The sequence below is a fragment of the Trachypithecus francoisi genome, unplaced genomic scaffold, assembly GCF_009764315.1.
Source record: "Trachypithecus francoisi isolate TF-2019V2 unplaced genomic scaffold, Tfra_2.0 Lachesis_group11, whole genome shotgun sequence".
Classification (NCBI taxonomy): Eukaryota; Metazoa; Chordata; class Mammalia; order Primates; family Cercopithecidae; genus Trachypithecus; species Trachypithecus francoisi.
The window spans coordinates 38328381-38344844 of NW_022681456.1; the positions used below are offsets into that span (position 1 = coordinate 38328381).

At 40.7% G+C, this 16464-nt stretch overlaps 1 protein-coding gene and 1 long non-coding RNA gene across 6 annotated transcripts in view; one reads left to right on the forward strand and one right to left on the reverse strand.

The window, feature by feature from the left end:
* The window catches only part of NR2C1 (nuclear receptor subfamily 2 group C member 1), a 56866-nt gene that overhangs the window by 20289 nt on the left and 20113 nt on the right, over window positions 1–16464 (forward strand). For 4 of the 5 annotated variants that reach the window (XM_033221029.1, XM_033221026.1, XM_033221028.1 and 1 more), the window contains exons 8-10: window positions 2209–2390; window positions 4848–5013; window positions 14478–14599. In XM_033221029.1, coding sequence (XP_033076920.1) covers window positions 2209–2390; window positions 4848–5013; window positions 14478–14599 — 470 coding nt within the window. The remainder of the gene's footprint in view (window positions 1–2208; window positions 2391–4847; window positions 5014–14477; window positions 14600–16464) is intronic. The other variant, XM_033221030.1, reaches the window with a different exon arrangement.
* LOC117089606 overlaps window positions 1–16464 on the reverse strand; it is a 54256-nt gene that overhangs the window by 183 nt on the left and 37609 nt on the right. Inside the window, exon 2 of the long non-coding RNA XR_004439670.1 lies at window positions 7379–7417. This is a non-coding gene — a long non-coding RNA (uncharacterized LOC117089606). The remainder of the gene's footprint in view (window positions 1–7378; window positions 7418–16464) is intronic.

Sequence of the window (16464 nt, forward strand, 5' to 3'; positions counted from 1 at the left end):
AGAACCTAACTGGTAGGGTTTTCAGTAAATGATTTTTGGACCATAGATTAATTTAGGGAGGGCACAAAAATTGTTTTATTCTACTGATTCACCAAAATAAATCTCACAGAAACTGAATAATTGTTATAATAAATGAAACATCATGGGAACGTATGTGTTATTTTAGGATTAAGAACATCAAGAAGGGCTGGGTGCGGTGGCTCATGCCTGTAATCCCAGCACTTTGGGAGGCCAAGGCGGGCGGATCACGAGGTCAGGAGATCAAGACCATCCTGGCTAACACAGTGAAACCCCTTCTCCACTAAAAATGGAAAAAATTAGCCGGGCATGGTGGCAGGCGCCTGTAGTCCCGGCTACTCAGGAGGCTGAGGCAGGAGAATGGCGTGAACCCGGGAGGCAGAGCTTGCAGTGAGCCGAGATAGCGCCACTGCACTCCAGCCTGGGCGACAGAGCGAGACTCCATCTCAAAAAAAAAACAAAAAAACAAAAAAAAAACACCAAAAAGAAAAACCATGAAGAAAGTATTAATCAAAACGATACCATTAAGGGATTGGCTCAGTAGGCCATAGGAGGCAAGTTAAAAGGCTTTTCATTAGATTGGTAATAAATTTAAATAAAATAAAGCATCAAATATATGAAAATCTATGAATTAAAGATTATACTCAGAAAAACTCATCTATCACAATTAGAAATTGCTAGGATATCAACTTCTTGCTCTGAAAATTGATAACTAAGTAAAAGAAAAAGTACTTACCTGCCTTTCCTGTACAAATTATATTTCTGAGCTTGTGAAAGAGTTGAGCGAAAATTCTTTTTTATAAAAGAATTGTAGTTAATGCACAAATAATATACATATTTTCAACAAACATTAAAAAATGAAGACAAGCCAGGCATGGTGGCTCATGTCTATAATCCCAGCACTTTGGGATTCTGTGGCAGGTAGATCACTTGAGCCCAGGAGTTTGAGACCAGCCTGGGCAACATGATGAAACCCCACCTCTACAAAAAATAAAAAAATTAGCTGGACATGGTGGTGTGCGCCCGTAGTCAGGAGGCTGGGAGGATCACTTGAACCCAGGAGTTGGAGGTTGCAGTGAGCTGAGATCACACCACTGCACTCCAGCCTGGGCGACAGAGTGAGACTCTGTCTCAAAAAAAAGACAAATCGAAAGATCAGTATCTTACCTATAGAGAGAGAGTTTTCAACTCCAGTAACGAAAAAGTGAAGAGAATAATGGGTAACTGATCTATTTCTTTTAATGTTTGTGTTTAACACAGTGCCTTTTAACACATTTAATTAACACAGTGTCTGGCAAAAGTTGGCATCTTAGGAAGTCTGTTCAACAATTCATTTGCCCTTTTTCCCCCCTTCACTAGTATTCTTCATATTCCATACAAGTTTATAGTTTGTATAGTAAGTTTTAGAAAATGTACTCAGGAGGCTGAGGCAGGGAGGATCACTTGAGGCCAGGAGTTCAAGACCAGACTGGGCAACACAGCAAGACTCCATCTCTAAAAATGAAAAAACGAGCCAGGCATAGCAGTGCACACCTGCAGTCTCAGCTGCTCAGGAGGCTGAGGCAGGAGGATCACATGAGCCCAGAAATTTGAGGATGCAGTGAGCTATGGTTGTGCCACTGTACTCCAGTCTGGGTGACAAAGGGAGACTTTGTCTCTTAAAAAAAAAAAGTAACATATATGGCCAGGCGCGGTGGCTCACGCCTGTAATCCTAGCACTTTGGGAGGCTGAGGCGGGCAGATCACGAAGTCAGGAGATCGAGACCAAATTAGCCAACATGGTGAATCCCCATCTCTGCTAAAATACAAAAAATTAGCTGGGCGTGGTTGCATGTGCCTATAATCCCAGCTACTTGGGAGGCTGAGGCAGGGGAATCGCTTGAACCCAGGAGGCAGAGGTTGCAGTGAGCCAAGATCATGCCACTGCACTCCAGCCTGGCGACAGAGCGAGACTCCGTCTCAAAATATATATATACATATGTATAAACATTTCTTAAGAAATATACCTGATGTTTTTAAACTTGTATTTTCCTCAAGAAATTTCTGAAAGCTCAGAGCCCTTTAACTTTCCAGGTTTCATTTATCATGCTGTTCTTTTTTCTTGGCATATCATAATCTATAATTGAATATTTCAGATTGAAAAAAATACTGATACCAATTCACAGAATTTTAATACCCTTCTTTTTAAAGGCTGAATCATGTCAGGGAGATTTAAGTACATTGGCCAGTGTGGTTACATCATTAGCGAATCTTGGAAAAACTAAAGATCTTTCTCAAAATAGTAATGAAATGTCTATGATTGAAAGCTTAAGCAATGATGATACCTCTTTGTGTGAATTTCAAGAAATGCAGACCAACGGTGATGTTTCAAGGTAAAGTCTCTTTTGATTATCAATGTCCTTTGTTTACATGCCTTTCAGTATTTCTTAAAACATTTTTATGTTAAATGCTAGTTATAAAAGTTTCAGAAAACAAATACAGGTTGATTATCCCTTATCTAAAATGCTTTGTTCAGACCAGAAACATTTCAGATTTCAGATTTTGGAATGTTTGCATTACTCTGGGTACCATGCAGGCCTTTCTGACCTTTTCAAAAATATCTTTACACCACAAAGAAGAGAATATGCAAAAATCCACAGTGAGTAATGCACATAGATCTTGGCTCCTTATGGGGAATCAGGGGAACCTGCCATTGGCATATCTGGCCTGTAGTGGGCGTGCTTGCTTGGGGGAATCTGGGCGTGTACAGAAAAGATTTATCTCAGCTGGGAGGGTCTTTTTTCCCTTTTGGACAGGGAATAAACTGTTATACATCTGCATTTTGACTGCAGCCCATCATGAGAAGTCAGGTGTGAAATTTCCACTTGTGGCATCATGTTGGTGCTCAAAAAGTTTCTGATTTTAGAGCATTTTGGATTTTAGTATTAGGAATCCTTAACCTACATTTCTATTTTCACTTAGAAAAATTAAGGCATAGTAAGTTTTAACTGAAAACCTGCATTCAGTATGACAAGTTATATTCTAAATGACAAAATCAATAAATGAATATTAGAAGATTAAACATGTAGTCTTAAAACTTAGGAATTTTCTTCTTCTAAAGAGGAAGATGTGTATGGAGAATGAAACATTTGTCATTCTCAGCAATCATGTTGATCCTACTCCTCAATTTCTAGTGATGAAAATTAATGTAAAAGATTTAGTTTAATCAACTACAGTTTTAAGTTACACTTGAAGAAAGTAGTATCAGAATTCTGTTTTTTATTCTGTAAATACTAATGCTTAGGATCTAGAAACAATTTATTCAGGCTTTTCCTACACTGAGTTTATCATTTAAAATATGAATAAGCTGAACACATTAGTGTATAGGAGGCTGAGGTGGGCAGATCACTTCAGCCTGGGATTTTGAGTCAAACAGCAACTAGACCCCATCTCTAAAGGAAAAAAAAGATATGATAAAAATACACTGAATTGGCCAAGCGTGCTGGCTCACGCCTGTAATCCTACCACTTTGGGAGGCCAAGGTGGGTGGATCACCTGAGTTCAGGAGTTTGAGACTAGCCTGGCCAACATGGTGAAACCCCAGCTCTACTAAAAATGAAAAAAATTAGCTGGGGGTGGTGGTGCATGCCTGTAATCCCAGCTACTTGGGAGACTGAGGCAGGAGAATCGCTTGAACCCCGGAGGTGGAGGTTGCAATGAGCTGAGATCATGCCACTATACTCTAGCCTGGGCGACAGAGTGAGACTCTTTCTCAAACAACAAAATATATATATTGAATAAACTACATTTAAGAGTCACAATAAGTAGTACTTGGTTGAACATGAGATTTCAAGGAACTCTAGGAGGCCTATTGAAAAATATGGGGAACTATTTTGAGTAATTATTTAGAAACATTAATTTGTTATTATTCTAATATCAAATTGTTACAGTTTAGGTTTAGCTATGTGACCACACATTTTAAAATACTCTCTGCCCAGGTGCAGTAGCTCATGCCTGTAATCTCAGCACTTTGGGGGGCTCAGGTGGCAGGATTGCTTGAGTCCCGGAGTTGGAGACCAGCCTGGGCAACATAGTGAGGCCCAGTTTCTACAGATAATTTAAAAGTTAGCTGAGCATGGTGGTACGCACATGTAGTCCCAGCTACTCGGGAGGCTGAGGTGGAAGGATCACTTTCTTGAACCCAGGAGTTCAGGATTACAGTGAGCCGTGATCGTGCCACTGCACTCCAGCCTGGCTGACAGGGGGAGAACGTGTTTCAAAAATAAACATGAGTAAAGCAAAATGTTTTCTGAATTTTTAAATAAAATTTAAGACCTATTGTACTGTGCATAATAAAGTAAACATAAGTTCTTTTCCTTGTTCTAAGTAACTTTTGTATACAAAATAAATAGACTGATAGTCTTGTAGTATCAAAAATATAATGTTTTTTAAAAATAATTCATTAACAAGAATTTTGTTTAATTGAGACAGGGTCTTGCTGTGTCAACCAGGCTGGAGTACAGTGGTGTGATCATAGCTCACTGCAGCCCTGCCCTCCTGGGTTCAAGCGATAAAAATATATAACTTTTAAAAGCATATTATTGTATGAAAATATGAAGATGTTTCTCCCCCTTAATTATACAAGATTTTAAAAAGAGACTTTAGGCCAGGCGTGTGGCTCATGCCTGTAATCCCAGCACTTTGGAAGGCTGAGGCGGACATATCACTTGAGTTCTAGACCAGCCTGACCAGTTTTTTTAGGCTTAAATCTTAATTCTAGAATCCTGTGTAGAATTGTTATTTTATTGTGGTGTTTGGTCAAGCTCACAGCTTCTGATGTCTTCATACAGGGCATTTGACACTCTTGCAAAAGCATTGAATCCAGGAGAGAGCACAGCCTGCCAGAGCTCAGTAGCAGGCATGGAAGGAAGTGTACACCTAATCACTGGAGATTCAAGCATAAATTACACCGAAAAAGAGGGACCACTTCTCAGCGATTCACATGTAGCTTTCAGGGTATTTCTATATGTTTTTTTTAACTTGCATGTTGTATTGCTTGATTTTGATCTACCTTTCAAAAATCAAAGTATGTTTGTTGTGCTTTTGAAGTCAGAAATATCCCTGATAGAATTTCAAAACAGCAGCTGAAACATACTCATGTGGGCCAGGCACAGTGGCTCACACCTGTAATCCCACCACTTTGGGAGGCCCAGGTGGGCAGATCACCTGAGGTCAGGAGTTCGAGACCAGCCTGACCAACATGGAGAAACCCTGTTTCTACTGAAAATACAAAAGTAGCCATGCATGGTGGCGCATGCCTGTAATCCCAGCTATTCAGTAGCCATGCGTGGTGGCGCATGGCTGTAATCCTAGCTACTCAGGAGGCTGAGGCAGGAGAATCGGTTGAACCTGGGAGGCAGAGGTTGCAGTGAACTGAGATCACGCCATTGCACTCCAGCCTGGGCAACAAGAGCGAAACTCTGTCTCGAAAAAAAAAACAGAAAAAATACTCATCTGCATGTAGAAACAAAAATTTTTTAGGCTTTTCTCTTCTGTTGATTATCAAGATACTGAATAAGCTGGGCATGTTAGTGTGCATCTGTGCAGGAGGCTAAAGCCTTATGTAGGTAAGATAATGGCTTAATAAAGCATCCTGTTATTAAGTCAGTTATAATAGCAGTTATTGGGTTTAAATCTATAAAAGTTAGCTTTTATAACTTTTCAGCACATTTTATTAAACTTTTAAGTATTGGCATTCATGATGTGTTGAATGGACTGCTTTTGTTCAATGCCTAGCTACTACTATATTGTAAATCAATAAGACCCAGATAGTTTGTTCTTACCGTAGTAATTACAGAGAACTCCATTTGTTATGTATCACCTTAATTAGCTGGCTTCCAGCATTATTATAAGATACCAATTGGCCAGGTGCAGCTGCTCTCACCTGTCATCCCAGTACTTTGGGAGGCTGAGGCCAGAGGATTGCACGAGCCCAGGAGTTGGAGACCAGCCTGGGCAACATGCCAAGACCTCATCTGTATTATAAATTAAAATTACATAATAAATTAAAATTTAAAAAGATACACATTTAATATATTTTAACTTTTAGTTGTTAAGTTATACTTTTTAGCCATTTTGGAGAAGGTACATTTATAATTTATTTTGTTCCCGTAAATAATTGTGGGTTTTGCCATTACTTTTAAGGCTGCAATTACTTTTTCACCAACCTAATTTTTTATGACAGAAACAATACATGCAGAATACTAGATATAATACATGGAGAAGACTAGAAAATCACTTTCTACCCTTTTTTTGATTTTTCATTCAAATAATGCTTGGACAGAGTTATAGCCATGCTCACTGTGGAGACCCTACATTAAGATCCTGTTGTTGCCGGGCGTGGTGGCTCAAGCCTGTAATCCCAGCACTTTGGGAGGCTGAGACGGGCGGATCACGAGGTCAGGAGATCGAGACCATCCTGGCTAACACGGTGAAACCCCGTCTCTACTAAAAAATACAAAAAACTAGCCGGGCGAGGTGGCGGGCGCCTGTAGTCCCAGCTACCCGGGAGGCTGAGGCAGAAGAATGGCGTGAACCCGGGAGGCGGAGCTTGCCGTGAGCTGAGATCCGGCCACAGCACTCCAGCCTGGGTGACAGAGCGAGACTCCGTCTCAAAAAAAAAAAAAAAAAAAAAAATCCTGTTGTTTTGACTCCTCCATTTTAACCACTCAGCTGTGGATACTGTTAGCAAGATGTATGCAAAGGGATTGACTGCATATAGATTTCACTTAGCAACATATAGCAGTCCTGGAATACCTGAGGGTGACTGCTCATTTTACTATAGATTATAAAATTCCATGGATTTTTTAAGGAGAATATGTACAGCTATCAAATAAATATGTATATCAGTAGAAATTATGAGTGCAAAGTAATATTTGTATTTAAAACTTTGACTTGGTAGAAATAGCTGCAGAGAAACTCTTTGGCTTAAAATAGTGTAATTTGATGTAGTCAATAAAATATATCAGTGAAGTCTATTTTTATGTAAAATTTTACCAAAGATAATTTACATGGAAAAAATTAGAAATTTTTTTTCTACACTCTACAGGAAAATTTTTTATGAGTGCTATAAGAAAAAGTAATTGGAATAATATTCTAAAAAATTATGGTAAGATTTATGGACAAGGGTGGAGCAAGGCAAAAGTTGATTTTTTCCCATTGTTCTTTCTTATTCTAGATAAAAGACATTCTTTTGTTTTCTTAGGTTTATGTTCTGCGTTGGATTTAAATGGGAGGAAGGAAGAAATGAGACAGATGTAGGAACAGGACCCACTATGAGGGAAGAGGACAGAGTGCTCTTTAGAAAGTAGGGGTAGTTTACCTGTTTATTGTTGATGTTGGTCCTCAAAGTTTTTGATTCCTTGAAATATTTTGGAGAGAAGAATTTGGCAAATTACAACTTTTTTTTCTTCCTAGGATTGGCTTTTGTCGTTCCATCTTTGTCTTCCTAAGTATCCTCACAGTCAGCACTATAAATTTTCTTACTCTCCTGAAAAGGACCACTTCACCTTTCTCGGAGTCTTACTTACAGCCTTGTGAAGTCAAATGTTTTACTTTTCAGTGATTTCCCTGCTTAGCTCCTAGAGTCTGGTAATTTCATGGTTCTCACATTGAAGTTTTCTGGTCATGGGTTTCAAGACCCTACATCTGTAATCAAACAACTCAATCCTCTCTTACTTGCTGAGCTGAGTAGCATTTTGTTCCTCTGTTGCATTTCTATGTACACTGTAGTTTGCAGCATATTTTCACGTACACTCTTTCCTTTGGGCCTCACCACATATGTTGAGGTTAGAATTTTTAATTTTTTTTTCTTTCTTTTTGAGATAGGGTCTCACTCTCACCCAGGCTGGAGTGCAGTGGCATAATCACAGCTCACTGCAGCCTTGACCTCCTGGGCTCAAGGGATCCTCCTGCTTCAGCCTTTCATGTTGCTGAGACCACAGGCATGTGCTACCACACCCAGCTAATTAAAAAAATTTTTTTTGTAGAGATGGGATCTCACTTTATTGCCCAGGCTTGTCTCATATTCCTGGCCGCAGGCGATCCTCTCACCTCAGCCTCCCAAAGTGCTGGGATTACAAGCATGACCCACCATACCTGGCAGGGTTAGAATTTTTATTCTCATTTGATGGATGAAGAAAGAGATGTAGAGATTTTTAGTGTCTTGTTCAAAGCAATCTTAGTAGTAAGGAGAAATAGTCTAATAATGAAACTTGAAGTTTGATTTTGAAAAATCAAGGGCAATAGTAATATTTAAGATTTTTATTGGCCAGGCATGGTGGCTCATGCTTGTAATCCTAGCACTTCGGGAGGCCTACGCGGGCAGATCACCTGAGGTCAGGAGTTCGAGACCAGCCTGGCCAACATGACGAAACCCCGTATTTACTAAAAATACAAAAATTAGCCAGGCGTAGTGGCGCATGCTTATAACCCCAGCTACTCAGGAGGCTGAGGCAGAAGAATTGCTTGAACCCGGGAGGCGGAGGTTGCAGTGAGCCAAGATTGCATCGCTGCATTCCAGCCTAAGTGACAGAACGAGACTCCATCTTCAAAAAAAAAAAGAAAGAAAGAAAAAGATTTTTATTAAGCTTCATAATTTTTGGTATGATTTCATGTACTTTGTTTCACTTGATTCTTAAAATCTCCTTAGAAGAATAATCATGGTAAATCATATTCCCATTTTAGAAATTGTATATATACAACAGAAGTGAGGTGGTTTTGGAAATTGCATATACTTATTTCTAAAATTTTATTATCTTCATATTAGAATCAGTCTTTCTGGTCATCCATGTTTGCAACTTTAGAGGAAGCTATTCTCCCTAAGCCTCACTCCTCTTATTCCATAACTGAATTTTAACCATTCTGTTGCTTGAATTTTCTCCCTTTTCATTTCCTTCACCATATTTTAGGCCTTTTAAAATTCCTTTCTTGATTTGTTACCCTAATATATTTGCTTCCAGTCTTTCTTTTCCATCTTGTCCTGTGTGCTGGTACCAGCGTTAACATTTGTTAAAAATCAAATTATGTCACTCCGCTACTTACCATCCTTCAGTAGCTTCCCATTGCCCATGTTATGAAATTAAGTCTAGTCTCTATAACTTGACCTTTTAGGGCCCTCCACGTTCTGACCCAGCTGCCCATCATTTCTCACACATGCCATTAGCTTTCTTAGCCCTTTCTATAGCTCATTCAGTTTTTATTTTATTCTTCCACTGAGACAGTAGCACTTACTGCTTCCCAGTGAACTCTAAGTAAATAGTTACTGAATAAATATGTAATCTAGGGTCATACTGGTAATTAGGCGAAGTGATTAACGAAAAGTCAGGAGCAGACTCCAGATCTCCTGACTCAAATGATTTTTTTATAGTTGTGTGGAGATGGGGTTTCACTGTGTTGCCCAGGCTGTCTCAAACTCCTGGCCATAAGCAATGATCTTCCCACCTCAGCTTCCCAAAGTGCTGGGATTATAGGCCTGAGCCACTGTGCTTGTGCTCAGCCTCCAAAGATTTTTTTTTTTTTTTTTTTTTTTTGAGACCAGCTCTGTAGCCTGGGCTGGAGTGCAGTGGCGTGATCTTGACTCACTGCAGCCTCTGCCTCCCAGACTCAAGCCATCCTCCCACCTCAGCCTCCAGAGTAACTGGGACTACAGGCATGCACCACCACTCCCAGCTGATCTTTGTTTTTTTTTTTTTTTAATACAGATGAGGTTTCATCATGTTGCCCATGCTGGGCTCTATGTTACTCACGAGCTCCAATGATCCGCCCACCTCGGCCTCCCAAAGTGCTGGGATTATAAGCTTAAACCATCACACCCGGCCATGCAGTGATTTTTCAAAAGCTATGTCAGCCGGGCGCCGTGGCTCACACCTGTAATCCCAGCACTTTGGGAGGCTGAGGCGGGTGGATCACAGGTCAGGAGTTCAAGACCTGACCAACATGGTGAAACCCCGTCTCTACTAAAAATACAAAAAAAAAATTGGCTGGGCCTGGTGGCGGGCACCTGTATTCCCAGCTACTCAGGAGGCTCAGGCAGGAGAATCGCTTGAACCCGGGAGGCGGAGGTTTCAGTGAGCCAAGATAGCACCACTGCACTCCAGCCTGGGTGACAGAGTGAGACTCCATCTCCAAAAAAAAAAAAGCTATATCATGCAGGCTGTTACAAGATTTCAGTACAGAAACTGCTAGAAAGATATGTAGAGGCATCTAATAACTTGTAAAGTAGATTGGTCAGGTTTAGTTCTTGTCAATGCTCTTTAAAAATTCAGCTCAATATATTGAACTTTTCTAATTTGAAAAATGTGTATAATTCAATTTATAAACCTAAAGATCTACAGGCATTTTGGGGAAGCTGACTCTCTCTCTATATATAGGAATAAAACTTTGTCTTTTCAGTCTCAAAGACTTGTTAAATGGACTATTGTTTCTTTAGCCAGCGCTAGCTTTCTGATTCAGAATACTAGAGTTTTATTGAGCATGTAAAACAGATAGATTATGAAACATTTTCTCTCTATAAGTTAACTCAACATGGTGTGTGTAGTAATATTTTAAATAATGAGTCCCTTTAGTGTGTGTTGTAAACTATTTCCATTTTGTGATTAAAGCAGCAGAAAGTTTTCAGAGTTACCACCACTGTTGTGTAAAGCAAAACCATTATATCCAGTGTTTACACATTACAAGTATTAATATTTAAGTGCAATTTTAAACTATTTTGCAAAGGATTTTTGTTTTGTTTTGTTTTGTTTTTTGAGACAGAGTCTTGCTCTGTCTCCCAGGCTGGAGTGCAGTGGCATAATCTTGGCTCAGTGCAACCTCCACCCCCTGGGTTCCAGCTATTCTCGGCACTTCAGCCTCCCGAGCAGCTGGGATTACAGGCGCACACCGCCATGCCCGGCTAATTTCTTGTGTTTTTAGTAGAGATCTGGTTTTACCTTGTTGGCAGGCTGGTCTTGAACTCCTGACCTCAAGTGATCTGCCTGCCCTGGTCTCCCAAAGTGCTGGGATTACAGGCCTGAGCCACCATGCCCAGCCCTACAAAGGACTTTTTTGTTGTTGTTTTGCATCTTAGTTGCCCCTTCCCCCAAAACTAGTAATTTTTGGTAATTCCCTTAGTTTTTCAGACTTTCTTTTTACTCGCCTTGGGTAATTCTGAAAAGATATGATATATTGTGTTTTTTAAGATGTGGTCTTGCTCTGTTAACCAGGCTGGAGTTCAGTGGCACAATCCTGGCTCACTGCAGCCGCTACCTCCTGGGCTCAAGGGATCCTTCTGCTTCAGTCTGCTAAGTAACTGGGATTATAGGTGCACACCACCATGCCCAGCTAATTTTTTTATTTTTATTTTTTTATTTTTTATTTTTTATTTTTTATTTATTTATTTTTTTTGAGACGGAGTCTCGCTCTGTCGCCCAGGCTGGGGTACAGTGGCCGGATCTCAGCTCTCTGCAAGCTCCGCCTCCCGGGTTCACGCCATTCTCCTGCCTCAGCCTCCCAAGTAGCTGGGACTACAGGCGCCCGCCACCTCGCCCGGCTAGTTTTTTGTTTTGTTTTTTTTTTTTTTTTTTTTGAGACGGAGTCTCGCTCTGCCGCCCAGGCTGGAGTGCAGTGGCCGGATCTCGGCTCACTGCAAGCTCTGCCTCCCGGGTTCACGCCATTCTCCTGCCTCAGCCTCCCGAGTAGCTGGGACTACAGGCGCCCGCCACGTCGCCCGGCTAGTTTTTTGTATTTTTAGTAGAGACGGGGTTTCACCATGTTAGCCAGGATGGTCTCGATCTCCTGACCTCGTGATCCGCCCGTCTCGGCCTCCCAAAGTGCTGGGATTACAGGCTTGAGCCACCGCGCCCGGCCAGTTTTTTGTATTTTTTAGTAGAGACGGGGTTTCACTGGTTAGCCAGGATGGTCTCGATCTCCTGACCTCGTGATCCGCCCGTCTCAGCCTCCCAAAGTGCTGGGATTACAGGCTTGAGCCACCGCGCCGGGCCAGTTTTTTTATTTTTGGAGATGAGGTCTCACTGTGTTTCCCAGGTTGGTCTCAAAATTCCTAGGTTTAAGCAGCTTTTCCACCTCAGCCTCCCGAGCTGCTGGGATACAGGTGTGAGCCATCACACCTGGCTAAATTTTTAATTTCTTTTTTTTTTTTTTTTTTTGTAGATATGGGTCTTGTTATGTTGCCCAGGCTGGTCTTGAACTACTGGCTTCAAGCAATCTTCTCACCTTGGCCTCCCAAAGTGCTGGAATTACAGGCACGAGCCACTGCGCCCAGCCAAGAATTGTCTTAAATAATTGTATTTTAACTTACTGCTGTGATAAACCTTTCTCAAACATTCCTAAATATGTAAAAAATTTTCTTCTCACTTGCAGAATTTCAACTGTTAATTGTCCTTTTATTACTTGGTACCAAAATAGGTAAACCATTCTTGGCTAATAATGAACAAAGGCAGGGTTTTTTTTTACATTTTTATCTAACTTTTCTTTGTTTCAAACCTCAAGCCTAAATTTTAGATAGAAGATACCTTTGAGGGGCCAGGTGGGGTGGCTCACGCCTGCAATCCCAGCACTTCAGGAGGCCGAGGCAGGCTGATCACCTGAGGTCAGGAGTCTGAGACCAGCCTGGCCAACATGGTAAAACCCCGTCTCTAGTAAAAATACAAAAAAATTAGCTGGGTTGGTGGCACACGCCAGTAGTCCCAGCTACTGAGGAGGCTGAGAAAAGACATTCACTTGAACCCTGGCAGACAGCTGAGATCACACCACTGCACTCCAGCCTGGGTGACAGAGCGAGACTCCATCTCAAAAAAAAAAAAAAAAAAGAGATACCTTTGAGAATCTGATGAAAGCTATAATAGTCATTCCCTAGAAAAATGAATGTGGGCACATCTACCTACCCCGCCCAGAGGTAGCCACTGTTAACTATGTGACGTGTTTCCTTCTGTACTTTTTAGGTATACATAAATATGTGCTCTTTAACATAAATTGGGTCATCTATTTAATACATACTGTTTTACAGGTTTTTCTGCTTGGATGTCTGTGAGATTTTTTGTATGCCATTACATCTCAGTTTATCTTTCCAATTTTAATGCCCACATATGTTCTATAACATGGATTACTCTTTTCTCTAGAGATAGAAATGTGGGTTGTTGCCAGCATTTAATTTCATTGTTAGATGTAGAGCTGCAATGGACATCCTTACACATGCTTTTTTGTGCATGTATGCAAGTATTTTGCTGGAACAGATTTAGAAGTGGTACTGCATGTACTTTAACAATTTTGGTAGATATTACCCCACGCTCGGTAGTGTGTACCCAGTTTTCTGTATCCTCACTATACTTGATACTATTGATCATTACAGTAATTACAAAGTAGAAAAATTTTCAACAGTGGTCAGACATTTTAAAGAACTGGATCAGCAACATAAACTGACCACTTGCTAGTAGTATGTCCACAGGCATACCTGTAATTTTTAAAATATATATTTTTTAATTTAGTGCCAGTTTGGGTTTTTTGGGGTTTCTGTTTGTTTGTTTGTTTGTTTGTTTTGAGATGGAGTCTCACTCTGTCACCCAGGCTGGAGTGCAGTGGCATGATCTCGGCTCACTGCAACCTCTACCTCCCTGGTTCAAGTGATTCCCCTGCCTCAGCCTCCCGGGTAGCTGGGACTACTCACCACACATGGCTAAATTTTTTTTTGGTATCTTAGTAAAGATGAGGTTTCAACATGTTGGCCAGGATGATCTCGATCTCTCGACATCGTGATCCACCCGCCTCCGCCTCCCAAAGTGCTGGGATTACAGGCACGAGCCACCATGCCCGGCCTGCCAGTTTTTTTAATAGGGAGGTTTCACACAGAATGTGCTCTTTGAAAAACTGAAAGAGCTGGCAGTGCTGAGCCCACAATTCCATATGTTTTCACTGCACTGAATTCAATTCACAGCTGTACCCTTTATCCGGGAATAAATATGCTCTTCCCAGTTGGTACAAGCAAGCCTGTTGCACTCCTTACTCTCCTGGTCTTGTAAGCATTTTAATTTGTTAACCCCTTACCCTAAATGAAAGAAACATTTAGCGGACAGGATTTTTCCTTAAACTGAATTTGTTGTATGCTATCATTAATAGAGAGAAAGAAGGAAAAGAAACACATTGTTAGACCAAGACAGGAAGTAACGTAACCAGATAGTATCATAGTTGATATTTATTGAGATTCTGCTTGTCTGAATATTGGCTTGTCAGAAACTATGGGCTACTTATTTATTCTAAGCCCTGTTAGCTGTAAATTCTAGTGACTTGGATTATTTAAGATTAGCTTTTTTCGTGAATATATTAGCTCTCATTTGATGTGTTATGTTTACATTCAACTTTTTCAAAGAAATGATAATTTAGAACTTTTCAGTCATAAGATAATTTACCTAAATCCCTGTTCATACTAGCTCACCATGCCTTCTCCTATGCCTGAGTACCTGAATGTGCACTACATTGGGGAGTCTGCCTCCAGACTGCTGTTCTTATCAATGCACTGGGCACTTTCGATTCCTTCTTTCCAGGCGCTAGGGTGAGTGTTTTGAAATCTTGACTATAAATGTGATTTTGCAGCACAAATGTACATTAAACAAAACTTTTATTTTGGGAAGATTTACATTAAAGGATAAAACAGTATAACATTATAGCTTCAAGTTGGGTCATTCATATGACAAATCATGGCAGCTAACTAGTATTTTCCTTGTATTTATGTGGAAGAGTATATTTTATAGTTTGACTAAGTTAAGAATTTGGATGGAACAGAATTTCAGTAGAATTGATAGATTATGGCTAGTATTTGTAACAGGCCTTTCATTGGCTCATAGATAGAGAGACTGTAAACTGCCCTAGGTTCTTGTTTTTCTCTCATCACTACTATTTCAGTGTTCATCCCAGGCATGTTACTAAAGAGCTGAATTTTGCCTACAGTGGTTATGTTAAAAGTATAATTGTTTTCCAATCATGTGGTTCAAGGAAAAAAAAAGAAAACGTAAACCCCCATAGTACCACTACAGTGACTTAGAGGGTTAGTCTTACCACTCGAGTACATCTGAGGCTGGGCATGGTAACTAACACCTGTAATCCCAGCATTTTGGGGGGTCAAGGCAGGAGGATGGCTTGAGGCCAGGAGTTTAAGACCAGCTTGGGCAACAGAGCAAGACCCTGTCTCTACAAAAAACAAAATGTTTTAATTAGCTGGGCATGGTGATGCACACTAGTAGTTCCAGCTACTCTAGAAGCTAAGGGGGGCCAATCACTTGAGCCCAGAAGTTCGAGGCTGAAGTAAGCCATTATCACATGGCTTACTGCACTCCAGCGTGGGATGGAGCTAGACCCTGTCTCTTAAAAAGAAAAAAAAAGAGTATATCTATATTCTGTTCTGAAGAAATCAGATGAGATAGAAAATGGCCTACTGTAAGAAACTGAAACTTTACCTAAATACTCTGTTCTGAAGAAATCAGATGAGATAGAAAATGGCCTACTGTAAGAAACTCAAGCTTTACCTAAATACTGTTCTGAAGAAATCAGATGAGATAGAAAATGGCCTACTGTAAGAAACTCAACAACAACAAAAAAAACTTCAAGGCCGGGCGCGGTGGCTCAAGCCTGTAATCCCAGCACTTTGGTAGGCCGAGATGGGCGGGTCAGGAGATCGAGACCATCCTGGCTAACACGGTGAAACCCCATCTCTACTAAAAAATACAAAAAACTAGCTGGGCGAGGTGGCGGGCGCCTGTAGTCCTAGCTACACGGGAGGCTGAGGCAGGAGAATGGCGTAAACCTGGGAGGCGGAGCTTGCAGAGAGCTGAGATCCGGCCACTGCATTCCAGCCCGGGCGACAGAGCGAGACTTGGTCTCAAAAAAAAAGGAAACTCAAGCTTTACCTAAAGTTTGCCAAATTTATTTAAATTGTTTTAAAATAACTGGTGTGTTTAAAGGCAAAACAATGGAAAAAGTTAAGCCCATAGTTAGAAAGTTTTTATTCAACTCCTAGGACCCTACTCACCAGTATGATTTTGTAAACAATTCGCTTTCACATCCTGTATACCTGTTCTTCTGTTTACCAAGTGGGAATAATAATTGCCCACCCCTTATCCTTAGAGACTATTTTGAATATAACAAACATGTGAACATGATTGTAAAAGGCATACAGATAATTGAATAAAGGTATATTTAACATTATAATTTGGTTTATTAATCAGCATTATACTATGCATTAAATCGTGCTCAAGATATTATAGTTACATAGACTAAAAGCTTGATTTAGAATGGTTAACCTTTGGCCGGGCGCGGTGGCTCAAGCCTGTAATCCCAGCACTTTGGGAGGCCGAGACGGGTGGATCACGAGGTCAGGAGATCGAGACCATACTGGCTAACACGGTGAAACCCCGTCTCTAC